The sequence below is a fragment of the Leishmania panamensis genome (genome assembly GCF_000755165.1).
Source record: "Leishmania panamensis strain MHOM/PA/94/PSC-1 chromosome 27 sequence".
In the NCBI taxonomy this organism is placed as follows: domain Eukaryota; phylum Euglenozoa; class Kinetoplastea; order Trypanosomatida; family Trypanosomatidae; genus Leishmania; species Leishmania panamensis.
This window is the reverse complement of record NC_025873.1, coordinates 209,871-226,213: the sequence shown is the minus strand read 5'-3', so window position 1 is coordinate 226,213 and position 16,343 is coordinate 209,871. Positions and strand designations below refer to the sequence as shown.

The 16,343-nt window shown below is 56.0% G+C and overlaps 6 protein-coding genes across 6 annotated transcripts; all 6 read right to left on the bottom strand.

The window, feature by feature from the left end:
- Positions 1 to 43: 43 nt before the first annotated feature.
- On the bottom strand, positions 44 to 1,678 carry LPMP_270560 (hypothetical protein; the record flags this gene model as incomplete). Its single annotated transcript, XM_010701843.1, has 1 exon — positions 44 to 1,678. The coding sequence occupies one exon, from the start codon at positions 1,676 to 1,678 to the stop codon at positions 44 to 46; it is 1,635 nt and encodes a 544-aa protein (XP_010700145.1).
- Positions 1,679 to 3,109: 1,431 nt separating this feature from the next.
- Positions 3,110 to 4,096, bottom strand: LPMP_270550 (protein kinase, putative; the record flags this gene model as incomplete). The annotated part of the gene is made up of 1 exon (XM_010701842.1): positions 3,110 to 4,096. One exon carries the CDS (start codon positions 4,094 to 4,096, stop codon positions 3,110 to 3,112), a length of 987 nt encoding a protein of 328 aa, XP_010700144.1.
- A 1,111-nt stretch (positions 4,097 to 5,207) lies between these two features.
- Positions 5,208 to 6,290, bottom strand: LPMP_270540 (replication factor C, subunit 4, putative; the record flags this gene model as incomplete). The annotated part of the gene is made up of 1 exon (XM_010701841.1): positions 5,208 to 6,290. One exon carries the CDS (start codon positions 6,288 to 6,290, stop codon positions 5,208 to 5,210), a length of 1,083 nt encoding a protein of 360 aa, XP_010700143.1.
- A 2,183-nt stretch (positions 6,291 to 8,473) lies between these two features.
- LPMP_270530 (hypothetical protein) lies at positions 8,474 to 9,100 on the bottom strand (the record flags this gene model as incomplete). Its single annotated transcript, XM_010701840.1, has 1 exon — positions 8,474 to 9,100. The coding sequence occupies one exon, from the start codon at positions 9,098 to 9,100 to the stop codon at positions 8,474 to 8,476; it is 627 nt and encodes a 208-aa protein (XP_010700142.1).
- A 907-nt stretch (positions 9,101 to 10,007) lies between these two features.
- Positions 10,008 to 11,762, bottom strand: LPMP_270520 (hypothetical protein; the record flags this gene model as incomplete). The annotated part of the gene is made up of 1 exon (XM_010701839.1): positions 10,008 to 11,762. The coding sequence occupies one exon, from the start codon at positions 11,760 to 11,762 to the stop codon at positions 10,008 to 10,010; it is 1,755 nt and encodes a 584-aa protein (XP_010700141.1).
- A 1,724-nt stretch (positions 11,763 to 13,486) lies between these two features.
- LPMP_270510 (radial spoke protein 3, putative) lies at positions 13,487 to 14,560 on the bottom strand (the record flags this gene model as incomplete). Its single annotated transcript, XM_010701838.1, has 1 exon — positions 13,487 to 14,560. One exon carries the CDS (start codon positions 14,558 to 14,560, stop codon positions 13,487 to 13,489), a length of 1,074 nt encoding a protein of 357 aa, XP_010700140.1.
- Between the last annotated feature and the right edge of the window lie 1,783 nt (positions 14,561 to 16,343).

Below are 16,343 nucleotides of genomic sequence, written 5' to 3'. Positions count from 1 at the left end.
AACGCAGAAAGCTGTGGCAAAGGGCCTCACACGGTGCAGCTGACTAGACCAGCTTCGGAGGGTGTTCGCGGTGCTGCGCAATGATGCGTGCGAGCTTTGCTAGCGCAGCCGCCTCCCGCTGTGCCTCCGCACGCACCAGCTGCTCGCGTCTGCGCCTCAGTGATTCACCCCTCGCCACCAGCTTCTCACGCACCATTGAGCGAGCTTGCGTGACTGCCTGCGCCCACAAGTCACTTTCCGACGTGGTGGTGTCGCCCTCGATGTAGCGACGGCGTCGCAGCACGGGGAGTATGTCAGTGGCCCACTTACGCACCATGCGCTCCTCCATCAGGCGTCTCTGCTGCGGATCACCGAACTCCTTCTCTGCCGACTCGAGCTCTGCTGTTATCTCATCCGCCGCAGTGCGATGGGTTCGCTTCCGGGCGCCACTGGGAAGCACATCACTCTGAGGGGCACGGTACACCGCTTGCAGGCGCTCTGCTCTCGACCGCGCGTGCTGGTGTCGGGTCTGCGCCTCCGCAGCGCGCGCCTGCTTTATCCTGTTGAGCTCAATCATGGCTGCAACGGCATGTGAAGTAGGGGCTAGGAAGTAGTAGTTGTCATCCGCCGCAGTGGCATTCTCCGAGGGCGGAGGCGCAGAGGGGCGTCTCGAATTCCGCGGTGATGCCGTTGTGGCGGACGTCATGAGATGCAAATGCGGCTTTGAAAAGTCGACGGCGACACGTGGCACCGTCGACGACTCCGTGCCCCTAGACGACGCCGTCGAGGAAGACCTTCGGCTGTTGCCGTGGTGTTCCGCGGTGGGGTTGTCTGTCAGTCGAACCACACGAGGTGCAGGGGCAGCCATCATGGTGAAGGTCGGTGCGGAACTAAACGACGCTCTCGTAGGAAGCTCCGCGTTACAGCTACTACCGCCAGTATCCACCAGAGAGACAGTAGTTTGCTTCTGTGCAACGACAGCAGCTGTAGCCGCTGCGCATGCCGCCGCTGTACTTTGCGCCAGTCCCGGTCCTGCAGCCACCGGCGTCAGCGGTACTGGTGGCTCCGACGAAGCATCAGGGAGCGACGTTCCACTGAAGCTTTCTGTCAACAGTACATGGTCATCTTTCTCCCGCAGTTTCGAGCAGGCGGCGCATAGAAATGTTACTGGGCGCTCCGCCAAGCTGAGGCAGTCAAGATGGGCAACATAGACGCATTGACGACGGTCGCAGAAGATCATGCGCGCGGCATTGTGAGACTGCTGGCACACATCACACCGTACGGTATCCAGCAGTGCCTCCTCGTGAGCTACGTCGTCGTCCTCCTCATCGTAATAGGAAGACTCCCACGCAACATAGTTGCGCTTGCGCACCTTAGTCTCCTGCACCTTTCCGGAGTCGGCGTGAGCTGTGTAGATGCGTGTGAACCGCGCCTTGCAGTTTGGACACACATTTGTGTTCTTCGCCCACTCCCTGATGCAATGGGAGCAGAAGAGATGTCCACACGAGTTGAGACGGCCACGCGGATTGTCGACGGGGTGGATGTCGGTGAAGCAAATCCCGCAGATGTTCTCATAGACCTCTGCTGACCCCACTGGCGTCGCTGAGGACGCTGCAGGGGCCGAACTGGCAGTGAGTGAACTCTGCTTCACCACCTCCAAACTCCATGCAGGGAGCTTCGACCCTGAAGATGAGCTCATTCTCGCTGTTTTGCCCCAGGCATGACAACTTTTTGGCAGGGCCAGTTAATGCGCCCCTCAGCATCAACAGTAGACTACACGTATGCCCTCGATAGAAGCCTATCGGAGAATAGCGCGTGTCTGTGGTCAGCAAGGACGAGTGTTAAGCTTCTCCGTAACAATACCGCGGGTCCAAGCCTACCGCTGGGGGAGGGGAGGAAGAGTAGCGGCGGTGCAGCTCTTTGACGTCAATGCAATGGAGAGGGGACCCGCGGAGTAGACGATGAGAGCCGGCGCCACGACGGCGGGACAACGGATGCGTGTCTGTGTTTTTGGGGGTGCAGTAGAGTGCGGAGGTGGGGGGCGGGGTTGGGGGGGTCTGCACACTGACACGCACCCACGCAGACGCGCACACCTCGAGAGACGAGAGTGCAACAGTGCACAAAGGAGAACCCAAAAAAAAGGTGTGGAAGAAGTGCGGTAACGCGAGCACGCGCGACAGGACAGAGGAGAAGAGGGAGAGAGCCATTAGGAGGGGGAGGGTGAGGGAGGCAGGAGGAGAGTCTTCACGATCTTTTATCGATGCCCCGCAAGTTAATGGGGTGAGGAGTGTAGACACCCCAATGCCATCCCGCCTCTTCTTTCTATTCACCCTGCACACGCCAGCGAAACAGACAAGGCGAACTTCTCACGCAAGAGACGACGACAAGGAGCCAAGAGATTCTTCTGTTATTCCCCCCTCTCCTCCTGTGGGCTGGAGGAATATAGTCGTAAGACGGAGAGATGCTCTTCCCGTATTCGCCTGCGAAGCAAGTAAGTGACGAGAACAGGAGGAAAAAGGAGGCGAGGACGCGGATCTCGTTACTACCCGTACAGAGAGCGAGAGCGTCTGCTTCGTGCAAGTTTTCAGCGCTACCGCACGGCACACGTTTCGTACTGTCAGGCAAACAGTAGCGAGTAGAGGAATTATTTTCTTCTTTCACGAAAGCCAACGAGAGAGAACAGAGAGGCGGTGCAATGCCACGACATCAACTCAATCAGAGGGTGAAGATGCGAAACGACTCGCAGCGCGGTTCGAGAGCGCAGCACTACGAGTAACAGCCTTCTTGCTTTGACCGTATCTAAGGAGAACGGGCTCTCGTATTCACAGGCTTATGCTAAGATGCCGCTGTTCCGAAGCAAAGGCGCGCGTCCGCCCACCCTCCATGATTCCCAGCTCATCGGAGGAGTCGAGTAGACACGTGCATGCACGCACACGACAAGAAGAAAACAACAACATCAAAAAGAGAGTCCCCTGGGCCTCACACACACCCACCCACACAGAGAGAGAGAGAGACGTACATAGACGTACACAGACCACCAGAAAGACGACGACACGAGCAAACACAACAGACCTAACGCAGCGCCGCTTGCCTACCACAACCCACAGAACAACAACAACAAAAAAGTGCGCTACGCATCTTTCATGAAGGGGTGCTCAAGAATATCTGGAATCGTGGGCCGCAGCTTTGGGTTCGTGACAAGCAAGTAGGCGATGAACTCTACCGCTTTCTCGTCGTAGTCGCGCAGCCGCGTTGGCAGTGGTGCCACGTGGTACACCTTAAAGTTTCGTTCATAGCCAGGCAGCTTCGTCACGCCGGGCCACGTCTGTTCCGTCGGGGTGCCCACCACGTAGAATACCTTGTCCAGCTGGTCGCGCCAGTTCTCGCCGCGAAAGAGCGAGTAGCCGAGAATCATCTCCGCCACGATGCAGCCCACTGACCACACATCAGCCGCCGGTGTGTAGTGACGATCACCAAGAATAATCTCGGGGGAGCGATACCACAATGTCATCACCTCGTGCGTGTACGTTTGCACCGACATCTCGAACATGCGCGCCAGCCCAAAGTCAGCCAGCTTCACATAAAACTTCGTCTCCTCGCTCTTTTTATCGCGGTAGCTTGCCACGAGGACGTTACCCGGCTTGAGGTCTCGGTGTAGGATGCGGCTGTTGTGGCAGGTCCACAGCGCGTACAGCATCTGACGCGTGAACTCCCGTACAATGGGGAGCGGCACTGCTGTGCCATTGGCCGGCTTCTGCCCGCTGACTGGGCGGTACCGCTTGATGAAGGTGCGGAGGTCCTCGTCGAGTAGCTCAAAAACGAGGTAGACACGATGTTCGCTGCACACGACGTCCAGCAGTCGCACCACGTTCGGGTTGTCGTTGAGATCATGCAAGAGGGTCGCTTCACGAATGGTGGTCGCCGGCACGCCTTCCGAGAAGCCGTCGAGTCGGAGCTTCTTGATAGCATACTTGGCCCCGGTTTCTTTGTGGTGGGCTCGGAACACAATGCCATACGTGCCCTCGCCAAGCACCTCCTCTGGCTGATAAGCGGCACTCAACGCCGCGATGTCGACGAGGTCCAGCTTACCATTCAAGTCATCCACCGAAGTGGACATTGCTTGATTCGTGGGTAAAACACTGTGTATACTTCTCTCTGGGTGTGTGGGACAGCACCGGTGGCGCGGTGCGAGACTGCGGTCGGTTATTGTGTGAGTCGACACCGAGAAACCAAAGTAGCCTCGGAGAGAGACACAATTACAAACACCACCAACCACCACCAACAGCAACAAACAGAAAAGCGCAGCCCTGCGCGACTGATGAGATACCGTTGATGTCTTGAGCAGAGTGCCAGTAGAAGGGAGACAGAGAAGCAAGCCCAAAAGGAAGTCGAAGGACGCGCAAGCAGTTAGCTGGATACGTATAGCCAGCTGCTGCTGCTTCCTCACGTTTTGGTTGCCCTGTACTCAAGGTGCTTCGCGATGCGAACGTACTAGGATGCAGCCTCCACGCCGTTGCAGGCATGTGGAATAGAAAAGAGCAAAGGAAGGAAGTCAGGGTTGCGCGAGGAAGTGGTGTGGAGTGCAATACCGATGTAGAGCGCACTGCTAAGCGAGCATATAATGTATATATACATGGGTGTGCGTGTGTGTGTCTTTAATCAGCAACACACACCCCCACGCACCCAGAGCCATGCCAGCGCATTGAGGTGCACCTCCATCTGCAGGCGACTGTGTCACGAAGAGCAGCGAAAAATGTGCCTTCAAGAGCAGTAGTGCGATCCATCGTCTGGGTCACAACGCGGCGCGCACAGACACTCGCAGCGCCGTTCGGTCACCTCTCACCTGGACCGTATATTGCCTCACTCTTTCTCCTTCCCCCCTTTTGGTGCTATGTTAAGGTTCCCTTTTGCCAGTCATCACGAAGAAGATCGTTCGTCCGGTTTGCACACTCTCCACGCAGCTCGAGCAGTGCAGAGCGAACGAGATTTACCGAAAGCAGCAAAGAGGGAGAAGAGGCGCGGGAGGAGGAGTACAGCCGCCTGAGCAGTAGAAAAAAAAAAAACAGACTCTACGGCATGGCGACTCCGTACAAGCACAGGAGCACGCGCACCCACAGCGCAACTCCAACGCACCACAGTTATCGCACAGCGTGTCTTCGAGTTCCCTTGCCTTCCTTTTTTATCTTCCTCTCGCCCCCAAACACACCATCTTGCTTCACTTGAAGGTTCTATGACGCAGTGTTCTCCACAGCGGTAATCATGCGTGCAAGCATCGCGGCCAGCTGCAGCGAGGTACCCACACCCTCGGCGATGCGCATCGTCGTTTCGCCCACTATTTTGAGCACCTCCAGCTGCTGCAGCTCACTTCGAAAAAGGCGCGCGTTTGCCTGCACGACCTTGAAAAAAGTGGCAATCACGTCTACCGGGGCATAACCCCGGTTAAGCAGGCGATTCATCTCCTTGTGAGCCTCGTCAATGCTGCGCTTCGTGATGCACGCCGTGATGATGTTCTCGACGAGCACCGGATGCGGCTGGTCACACACCTTGAAGACATTGTCAGCATTCACGAGCCCGTAGCCGGTGTGTGTGGCCTGGAGGGAATTTAACGCCTGCCGCAGGTCGCCCTCAGCGAGGTACAGGAGCGCCTCCAGTCCATCATCGGTGTAGGAGACGCTTTCCTGTTGGATGACGTACACTAGCCGCTTCAATATGTCCGCGTCACTAAGCTTTTTAAAGCGGACAACAGCGCAGCGGGATTGGATAGGCTCAATGATCTTGCTACTGTTGTTGCAGGCAAAGGCGAACCGCGTTGTGCTGCTGTGTAGCTCCATTGTGCGACGCAATGCCTGCTGCGCAGCTGGGGTCATGCTATCCGCTTCGTCCAGAAGCACAATCTTGTGCAGGTGGACTACATGCTCATCCTTGGTGGGCCCTTCGCCTGTAGAGAAAAACTTCTTGGGCAGCGTCTTCTTAGTCTGGGCGAAGAGTTTGATCTTCTCACGCACCACGTCCAATCCGCGATCGTCGCTGGCGTTCAGCTCTAGCACCGCGTCCTTGAGAATATCTTTCGTGGACCCACCCAATGACGTCCCTGCGCTACTGGCGTCGGTACTCTGAAGCAGCAGGTCGCGTGCGAGGCAGAGCATACTCGTCGTCTTACCGGTGCCGGGCGGTCCACAAAGAAGCAAGTTCGGCAAGTTACCTTCCTTCGCGATCACCTGCAAACGCGAAATCGCCTCGGTGTTACCCACAATGTCTGTCACCGTCTGCGGACGGTACTTCTCTACCCACGGCGTGCTGACTATAGACATGGCGGCGCTGCGACGCTGTAGAGAGAGAAAAGAGAGAAGAGGGGAGCAGAAAATACAGGAGAGAACAGTGAACAGAAGAGCCCCGCCTTAGCGTCTCTATAAAACTCCCTTCGCGTAGGGCAGGTATCCCAGCGCGATGGTGGCGAAGACGACAGACTGCAGAGGAGCAAGACCTGGATGTCTGCGTGTGTATGGGTGGGTGCGTCTGTAAGCCACAAAGGAGTCGTTCGGTGTGGGAGTCAGTTTGCTGTGTGGGGACCAGCACAGCACAGCGCCACCCCCCCCTCCCCTCCTTTTTCTTGTTTTTTTTTTATTTTGCTGCGCTGCCGCTGTGTTCGGTGAGTACCGTACGTTTGACCTACGCGGTCGCGAAGGCGCAGTGATGAGGGTGAGGTGGCAAGACCACGAAACGAGAAGTCAGCGAGAGGAAAAGGGAGTCGGGGGATTCGTGATGCGGCACTGTCCTTTGGGTTCCACAAGCGAGGGTGTGCGTTGGCGACATATTGGAGGTTATGGAGGAAAGGTGGGTCGACGCAAAGGAAAGGAAAGCGGGAACAGAAGGGCGTGCATAGAAGTAGCCCCGCACAAGGACACATGCGCCGTTGGAATCCATGCTGGCACCAACACCCTACGGGTCGTGAGGAAACAGATGGGAAAGGTTGGTCGTTCAGCAGTGGGCAACGAAAGATGATGCGCAGAGGCATGCGCGAGAAATTGGTAGTCGTACCACCTCTACTTCGGGTCGTTGATACTGGGCAGAACGCAACGACACAGGCAGCACAGACAAAGACAAGGAAGAGCGTATTCCAGGAGAAAAAAAGCGCCACGCCACAACAAACAAACAACAGAACACAACAGGAATGGGAGAGCGGAGCGGAGGGGCGCACAAGTGAGCGCGTAGATTACACAACACCAGGGAAACAAAGGGAGGGGGAGGAGTGCATGAAAGTGGACCAGCCAGTCGGCAACTCGCCACTCACAAGGTGGGCATAGAGACGAAAAGAGAGAGGCCGCATCTGAGGATAAGCTGAAAGCAGAGGAATAACAACGCGATTAATGTAACGCAACGAAGGAGTGGGAGGGGAGAGAAGCACAATCAGGAGGAGGATCTGAAAGGGAAAGAAAAAGGGGATCAACGAGATGGAAAGAGAAAGACACATGCAACAACAACCACTAAAGTATGCACAGAAATTTCGAATAAGGGAATATTTAATGAATACATGTGTGCGTGTGTGTGTGTGTGTGTCTGTGTGATCTCACTTGTCTGAGTACCTAAGTAAACAACAACAATCATACCAGAGAAAGACAGAGAACTGCACCAGGAACAAGAATAATGATCTTGATGCGCGGAGAATGCCGAGGAGGAGGAAGAGGAGAGGGTGGCACTAATAAAGGCGAGAGCTGTCGAGGCGAGAACTCTGTGCGTAGTGTCATCTTGTGCTTCATGTTGCCCCTCAGGCATCGCCAGCGAAGTCCAGGTGGACCAGCAAAGCAGAAGTTTGATGCCGCAGATTATGCGAAAAAAAAAAGAGTAGAAAAAGACACAAACACACACACACACACGTACGGACACCCACGCGCATGGAGGCATCGTAGACTCAACGATATGGAGACGCAATCGGCTGCAGTCCAAGCGATACATTTCAGCTGCTGCGTCGTGACGATGGATAGAAAGAAGGTATAGAGAAAATTTGGATGATTGGCCGCCAGAAAGGTGAAGGGAGGGGGAAGGCAATCACCTGAGAAGAGCAAAAGAAAGTACAAGAGGTGGAGGTAGTCCGACTTCAACATGAATCCAGCGAGGTGAAAACACGAAAGACGCGAAAACAGGGAAGTCTCCACAGAGGACCCGCGCACGTCCCACACTCATACAGAGAGAGGGAGGGAGGGAGGGAGAGAGAGAGAGAGGCGTTCAGTGATATCAGCTTGTTTCGTTGCTTGAATGGGTAGCCAGGCTCTCGGGCATTGATTGCAAACGAAATCAAAGAGACGACAGACGCGAAGGGAAAAGAAGACGGGGCAAAATAACCGGAGACAATCCCCAAGACGGGAAGAGTCAACACCATTGCCACTGCTAGTAGAAAATCGACCGGCACACACACACACACACTGCTGCACATGCACCCGTACATATGCCCCCACTGGTAGAGAGCTCCAAGAAAACATCAGTGTCGGTCAACTGCTTAATAAGACAGAATTACCAAGACGCTGGCGGTAAGGGAGACACCGCACGAAATGGCAAAGGAGGCAAAACCTAGCGACAAGCTCCACTCAGACGCCTTGAGGGACTCAGCGCTGCACCAACCTTGGAGATAGAGATTCAGTGCGAAGCCAACCGTGACCACCGCGGCGGCAGCTGCCAGAAAAAAGTATACAGCCAGCGGGAACTTGACGACAGGAGCAAAAAAGAAAAGAAAGACAGACATGATGAGGTTCGCTGCACCCAGAACACACGTCACTACAGCAAATCCCTCCGCTGCCTGAATGAAAATGTTACCCTGGTAGCAGGTGAAGTAGTCGCCACGAAGGTTGATGGAGGTGTTAGCCCTCGATGTGCCATACGAGAGCCTCCATAGCGTCATTTTGCTCTTGGCGGGCGCTCCACTGACCAGCTGCCCGAAGCGCTCCAGCGTTGCTTTCTCCATCGAGATGTTGAAGTCGGTGCGCTGGATGCTGGCATTCAGGGACTGAATGGCGTGCGCAATGCGGCTCGGCATCTCGAATAATGGCAGGTATACGCCGAGCACGGCGAATGCCAGCGCTATAACGGCACAGAGCAGCACAGCTATGCGACTAAGTGTGTAGCACATCGCTCCGTGGACTGTCGTAAAGGGGTGGGGGTATGTTCAGCAAGGCACGCTTGCGAGAGGGGGGGAGTGGCTGCTTGTGCTCCGGTGCAGAGACACTACACCGAACTGAATTGTGACTGAGGGCAGTGGAGAGCTGTAGAGAGGGCGGAAGTCCCGAGGCGGATGGTAGAGTGATTCGCCTCAGGCACAGTGTTCACCGTGTGCGCGCATGTGTGCCGGTGTGTATGATTGAAGCAACCCAAGATGCAAATGCGCGGGTGTTGACACATACGATGTCACGCGAGGCAACGCACGGTAGGGTGTGCATCACGAGCGAATACCCGCGGACAGCACAGGCACAAGAAAGGTGGAAGGAAGTAAGACAGTTAAGGATGGCCGAAATCGGTTGCATCAGGCACAGGACGAGTGCGGAAGGATTACTAGGAAGTCCGCCAACGTCTGACATTTGTATTAATAAAGCCTGTGCCTCGGTCGCACATCGTGTCAGCTCCTCTCAGCCGTTATTCCTCGAACGGCGAGATGGATGCAGAGGAAAATAATAACATATAAAAAACACAGAGCAAAACCCCCCGCACGTGTTGCTCCGCCAGTGGACCCCCTTTGGCCTCACGAGGGCGGGCGAAGTCTCCTTGCTTTGTTGGTTTGCATACTCTGCGCAGATGCATGCGCGGAGGCACACACAGAAGTGAGGGGACTGACAGCCAGGAATCCAGAAGACAATAGAAGCCTCAGGAGAAACATCTTTATAATTTCCGCATACTCCTCTTTGGGTGGTGATAACGCTCTTACGCGAGCCCCAATGAAAGGGGAGAGGATAACTTGAATGACACCCCTGCAAACTTGTGCAGCCGCATGCTCCCAGACACTACACATCACCGCTTGCACCTTTTCGGAGGGGGGAGGGCGTTCAAAATGTACGCCGCCGTTGAGCCTCTGTGCGTTGAAGCAGGGCAATGCGTGCAGAGACGGGAAACAGAAACACACTGCGGTCAAAGTCTTCGGTGCCTTCGATATCACGGCGGTGAATGTCCTCTTCCTGCAGTACCGCTCGAAGTCGCGCCTGGATGCGGCGTAGTTCTAGCGACGGTAACACGGCGGCTGTCCTCGGCGACCAGACGAGTGTGGCAGCCGCAGCACTGGCGCTGTCTTCCGAGACCCCTCCGCGAGGGGTTCCGCGTTCCGGCCTATCTCCACCCCCGGGCTTCGTGCTGCTACGGCGATCAACCTGATCCTGCTCCGGCAAAGATGCCGCACCGCTTGCCGTACTGATCTCCTTGATGGGCGATATGTTCGGCGTGTCACGGAACATGTGCGGCGTGTGCAATTCTTCTACAACACGGTGATGAACGGCGCTGCCAAGGATGGGTCCTTCCGCCGCCGCCTCAGTGTCAACGCATGGGGAACGCGTCGGGGTCCGCTGCCGCTCTCCCGGGCGAAAAGTGTACGCTGGGGGGGAGTGCATCGCGTATACCGGCGGCAACGGTCGGTTCGCTGGGTGGGCCGCCTCTGTCGCTGCCTGCGAGGCGTGGGCGGGCGAGGACGGCATGGGTGCACGAGAGAGCGAAGGCGAGGCTCTTGTATGGAACAAGGAGGCCCTCCATGGCGTCACACCGTTTCCCCTGTCACTTTTAGGTTCAACCTGTTTTTCCCCATGGAACGCAGAAAAAACCGCAGCTGCCGCCGTCCAGCGCTGCACACGGGAAAGCATCTCGCTCCGGTACACCTCTGCACGTCCGTCCTCCTCAGCGCTCTCAAGTTGTCGGCGAGTGCTGTGCTCCTGGCACATCATTTTCTCGCAGCCCTGTTGAAGCAGCGCGCGGATTGTCTGCATCCACGGCGATGACCCCTCCATAATCGTGCGCTCCAGATCACTATCATGAGCCTTCTCCAGGGCATCGCAGAGTGCTGGGTATGCTCCTCGAGCACCAGCCGAAGAGCCGGCGACTTCCTCCGAGACCCCCTTACGACCAGCGCGTCCGCCATTGCTACTGCTGCGGTATATCAGCTGTTTATAGCGTCCAGCGCCGGGCAACGCGCCCTCTTTCTCCCGTTCAAAATGACTGAGGCTCTCCAGTGGGTCGTGGTCACGCCAGGCGGCATTCCTCGCACAGTTAGTGGCACCCGCACGCAGCGGTGTGGTGGGCTCTCCCCCAATCTTGCGCCGCCGCTCCTCGCGCAGGAGGTCTTCGCGCTTCTGAACAAGGGCCAAGATGGTGCGGTCCTCGAGAAAGGGCGAGCACTCCGTCAAGAAGTCGTCCACCTCCTGTGCGCTTGTCGAGTCCAGCAGCCGTACGCCTAGTCGCTGCGCCTCGGTGATTTCGCGACGCAGCGACTCCGCGTTGCACAAGTCAGTGTACATGCACAGCTGCACCTCATCTGGTGCACCGCGCGCCTTGACAAGGGCCTCGAAGATGCCGCGCTCACTCAGCTCCCTGCACGCCTTTCGCAGTGGCTCCACATAGGACTTGCACGCCTTCATGTGAAGGTGGTGCATCTGCTTTGCTCGGGCAATCAGAGTGCCGAGGGGAGAGCAGGACGTCTTTCGGGCGTAGGCGGACACGTGGATTGCGTCCTCCGCGGCCGTGATGGCTTGCTCGAGCTCCACAATATCGCCCTTCTCCAACGCGTCCTGCAACGCGGCTGTGACACTTGTGGACTGCATGCCAAAAAGAAAAGTAACAACAGAGCAGAGCCAAGATATCAACTTATGTCGCTAAGGTCAATGGCGTACAAGGTAGACGGCGAAAGCTTCCCTGACGCAAGTACAACCGCAGAGGAGCACGGACAGACGCTCCGGGATATCGAGTACTCGACAAAGAAACGTGCTGAAGACGCTGAGTGAGGTCGTTGCGCGTGACGGTGTGAGCTCATCGACCACCTCCTCACAAGAGAGAAGTGTGCCTCTAAAGAACAACTCGCTTCTCGGTAGAACACGGAGAAGCGATATAGAGAAGAGAGGCGCGAATAATAGGTGGTCTTCGGGATAGAGCGCGACAACCCAAGCGTACAAAGAAAAAAAAAATATGCAAAGACAGGCTCGAGTAGCATCCGGTCGATGGGAAAGGGAAGCGTGAGAGAGAGGGGGAGAGAGTAGAAAGAGAAGAAGTGGACGCTTCTCTGCGAGCTTGAAGACGCTCAGGCGCTCACTCACCATGTGCAGAGACGGTACATCTCTAACGAACCCACACAAAAAACGCAGCAATTTGCCAAGGCATGCGTTGCTGCTGCCGTGCCCCATCTGCTCGAATAATAATAATAAAATCCTGCACACGGAACCCCAGAGGAAAAATACACACAACATCACGTGCGCACGCGCTTGTCTAGTGAGTGCGACGCAGCCTCGGCGTCGCCATCTGCGCTACCCTAGAGGAGGCCCTTCGTTTTCAAGAGAGAAAGCTACGCTTCTCAGGGCCAAAGGTGACATGATGCAAGTGTTTCTCGACTGTTGTTATTGTTACTGCTGTTTCGCTTTTTTTCCTCTTGTTTGTCGTCAGCACCAAGGCAGGTAAAGAGCACCCCTGCAACGCTTTGGAATCGACCAGATCCAGCAAGCAAGACACGCTCACAAAGGATCAGGCACAAACATAAACGAACGCGCACTACACATTGGCGACGCAGAGATGCGGATGAACACACACACACACAGACACACAACGAAACGCAGCACGCCATAGAAGGGTGGTGAGGGGCGCCGTAACGTGAGCATGTGCCCGCACAAAACATCGAATAGGAGAGAAAGACAGGAGTGAGCGAGCGGCTCGGGGAGGGGGGGCACTTTTATCCCCTTCACCACACATCAGAGGATCACTGAAGAAGAACGCAGAAAAACGGTACGAGAGCTCGGCACACGGTGTGTCTCTTTAAGATGAAAGAGAGAAAGGCTTCTGCACCGGTCAGAAAGAAAAGCGCTGTGTCGATCCGTGCGACCCTTCACTCCCCTCCTCCTCCTCCTCTCCCCCTTTCCCTCTTCTTTCCGTGCACACCAGAGAGCGCCACATGTGGATTGGCTACGACCCCTTCGCTGGGATGAGGCACGCGCCTTGTGCGAGTGCGACAGTCAAGCGAGCTCCATCCAGTCCATCCAGAGGTAAGTTCATACATACTATAAACATGCAAAATAAAGAAAGGCAGAGCGAAACGGCCCAATCAAAGTAAGCGATAGAGCGAGGGAAATACGTAGAGACGTCAGTTGTCGCTGCTGCGGCGGTGGCGGTGGCAACAGTAGGTGGGGCAGGACGCCGTCGCCAAAAGACGCGTAGAGCGAGTGACACAAACAGGGAAAAGTGCGCTCCGAGAAGAAGGCGACAGAAAGGACCCAATCACTGCAAGTAGACGCGTGTGCGACAGGAGGAGAGAGGAGCGCAGAGAGAAACCGAAGAAAGCACTCTACGCCAATAAAGGCCTCTCCTGCGCCGCCGCTGCTGCGCGACTCTTCGCTAGCTGGGAGGCGTTCAGCCGGACTACCTCGCGAATAAGTTCGTCCACGAGCGCGCGGGCCTTCGTCTTTTTGGCTAGCTCCTTGTCCACCTCGGCCATCAGCCACGGGAAGAAGTCCAGCTCCACCTCGTTCAACACGCGGTCTGCGAACCACCCTTCATCTTGCAGTCGAGAAAAGACGCGGTTCTCCATGTTGCACATGTACGCCTTGGCAAACTGCCTCGCCTGCAGTTTCTCACGAGTCTCTTTCTCACGCTGGATGCGCTCCATCTCCTGTTTCTTGCGGCGCTCCTTCTCCTCGAACTTGCGACGCTCCTCCGCCTCAAGCTTCTGGGTTTCCAGAAGCTCCTCCTTGCGGCGCTGCTCGAATTCGATCTGCTGCTGGCGCAGGAGCTCCAGCTCCTCCTCCTGCATCACCTCTAGCATTGCCTGCTCCAGCGTCTTGCCCACGAGCACCTCAAGGATGGGCTCCACGGCTTCGTCGAAGCGAAACAGGTCACCCTCGTGGATTTGGGTCTCCGCGTCGCGGCCGGACTTTGTTGGGACGTACTTTGGAGTTGCTGGTCGGTCCATGAGCGGGTCCGTCTGCGTCTCCTGCGGTTGTTGCTCCACTCTGTCCGTCAGCTCCTCCAAGTACTCGTCGGTTTGAACTTGTGTGTTATGCCGGTCATTGCCCAGGTCGGGGGTGGCCATGTGTCGCCGGGCCGCCTCCAACTGCTTGCGACGCTTGATCGAGGCGGCGCGCTGCGATGCTTGTCTTCGCCGCTGCGTGTTGATCATCTCACGCTTTTCCATCTCAGCGCGTGCGGCGATCGACATGATCGGACTAGCGTAGGTGCTGCCGCGGTAAACACGGCGGTCATACATGATATTGCCATACCGCTGTGAGTCGCTGTGCATGTTCCGACTTGCATTGCGGCCGTTGGACGGGTCACGGTACTTGGGCTCCTGGAAGCCTTGGGGTGGTTGCCGGAAAGTATAGGCGGCCGCCGTCACCTCCGATTCTGCCGCCCGTCGCTGCATTGTGGAAAAGTGCACAACCGATAGAAGGGCAAAGGTCAGTATCGGCACCACTGTTTCCGCTCTTGTCGATCTCTATGGCGCTGGGTGTGATGGCGTGTGAGTTGGAGGGAGAGTAGCGAGAAGAAGCGCGATCTAACGGGGGAGGCACACCGTAAACAGAAAAGAAAAAAAAAACAGCAGAAGTGCGTCAGCCAGTTGCGCTCTTTGGCACGCAAGAGCGCCACTTAGAAACACCGGAGAGATGCGCTGACCTGGTCCAAGAAGAAGATGGATGGAGGAACTGATACGGGGAGTACCGCCGACTAAAGGGGTTGTTGAGTACGCGGATACGCCCCACAGCGATGTGCCCACTTCTCTCAGCAAAATCGGAAGTGCAGGCAAAGAGAGGACAAAACAACCCACAAACTGAGGTCGCCGGTGGTGCTTGCGTTGCACGAGTACACAATGCACCTTCCCTGTATGTATGTGTGTGCGTGTATCGCATAATGCATAACAGTGAAGGTAACGATGGAGGATATGGAGAGAGATGAGAGGCCGAGAAGGCAAGGGCAGTGGAGGAAGGGAGAAAAGCAAATAAATATAGACGCAGTTGCTAAGGCAGGTCGACATGGTCACTGAACGGGTCTGTGACATGTGGGCAGGAGCACAGTATACTTAGAGAGCTGCCTTTCTGCTAGGAAGACTGCTCGCCACCCGAGCTACGATTTCGGCTCCAGCCCGCTCGCCTTCCCCCCATCCTGCATGGTGACTACACCAGCAAAGAACCGCAATCACTCGCGTTCCCCACACACCCCTCACAACAAAAGATGCAAAGAGTGGCGAGATTCGTGAGGAAGAATGAAGGGGAGAGGTCGGTGTGATGAGGTGATAAGCCGTAGCAAGACCAATGAGCGTGCGAGTGATGACGTGAATTGTGCTTTTCCTTTGTGGGTTGTTCTCGGCGACGTGTGGCACGTAGACAATATAGGCATACGAAGACGCTGCATATTTATCACTCAAGTGCGCTGTTGGTGGTTTATCGCGAGCGCGAGAAGGCGTACATAGACTCTAGCGGGTGTGCGGACTAGAGTGGCTGAGGACAAGAACCATCAATCAAAAAAAAAGTCTCCAGAACGCAGGCGGCGCATTCCCCTCCCCCCGTCGGTAGAACGCAGACAGCGGCAAGAAAGAGAAAAGAGAAGCATCCACGTATCCCCCAATGCAGAAACAGCATGCACGTACAATGCGCGGCCCGTAGTCAAGAACGATGATTGGTGTGTCGAAACAACAGGGCAGGGCAGGGCGGGGACAACGAATACAACAGAAGCAAAGCCTCGAGGGAAAACGTGCAAGAGAGTAAAACGAGAAGGGAGAGGGCGCACACGCGCTCACGAAGACACAACGGCACGAAGTCACCCCTAAAAAGGAGGCGCGCCGCAGAAGAGAGCCTCAACGCGTGCAAAACGAAAAGATGAGCATTGGGAGAAACACGCTATAGGACTACAGAGAGACACTCATGGGGGAGTCGGCTGCCCTCGTGTACGCGCCGCAGACAACGCCTTCATCGAGATGAGATTGCAGACGCTCCCTCACCTCTTTTTTCTTGCGCGCTTTCGATCCGTTTTAAACTTCATCGAGGCTCAACTGAATGCTTTCGCGTGTGTGTGTGGGTGGGGGGGGGGGGGGGAGGGGAGGGGAGGGGGGAGGGGGGTTTGCGTAGGTAGCGTACGTCCTACGTACGGCAGTGTGACAAATAGTTTCAGAACGAAAAGTGGTTAGGTTTTTTTTGTACTCCTACTAACTA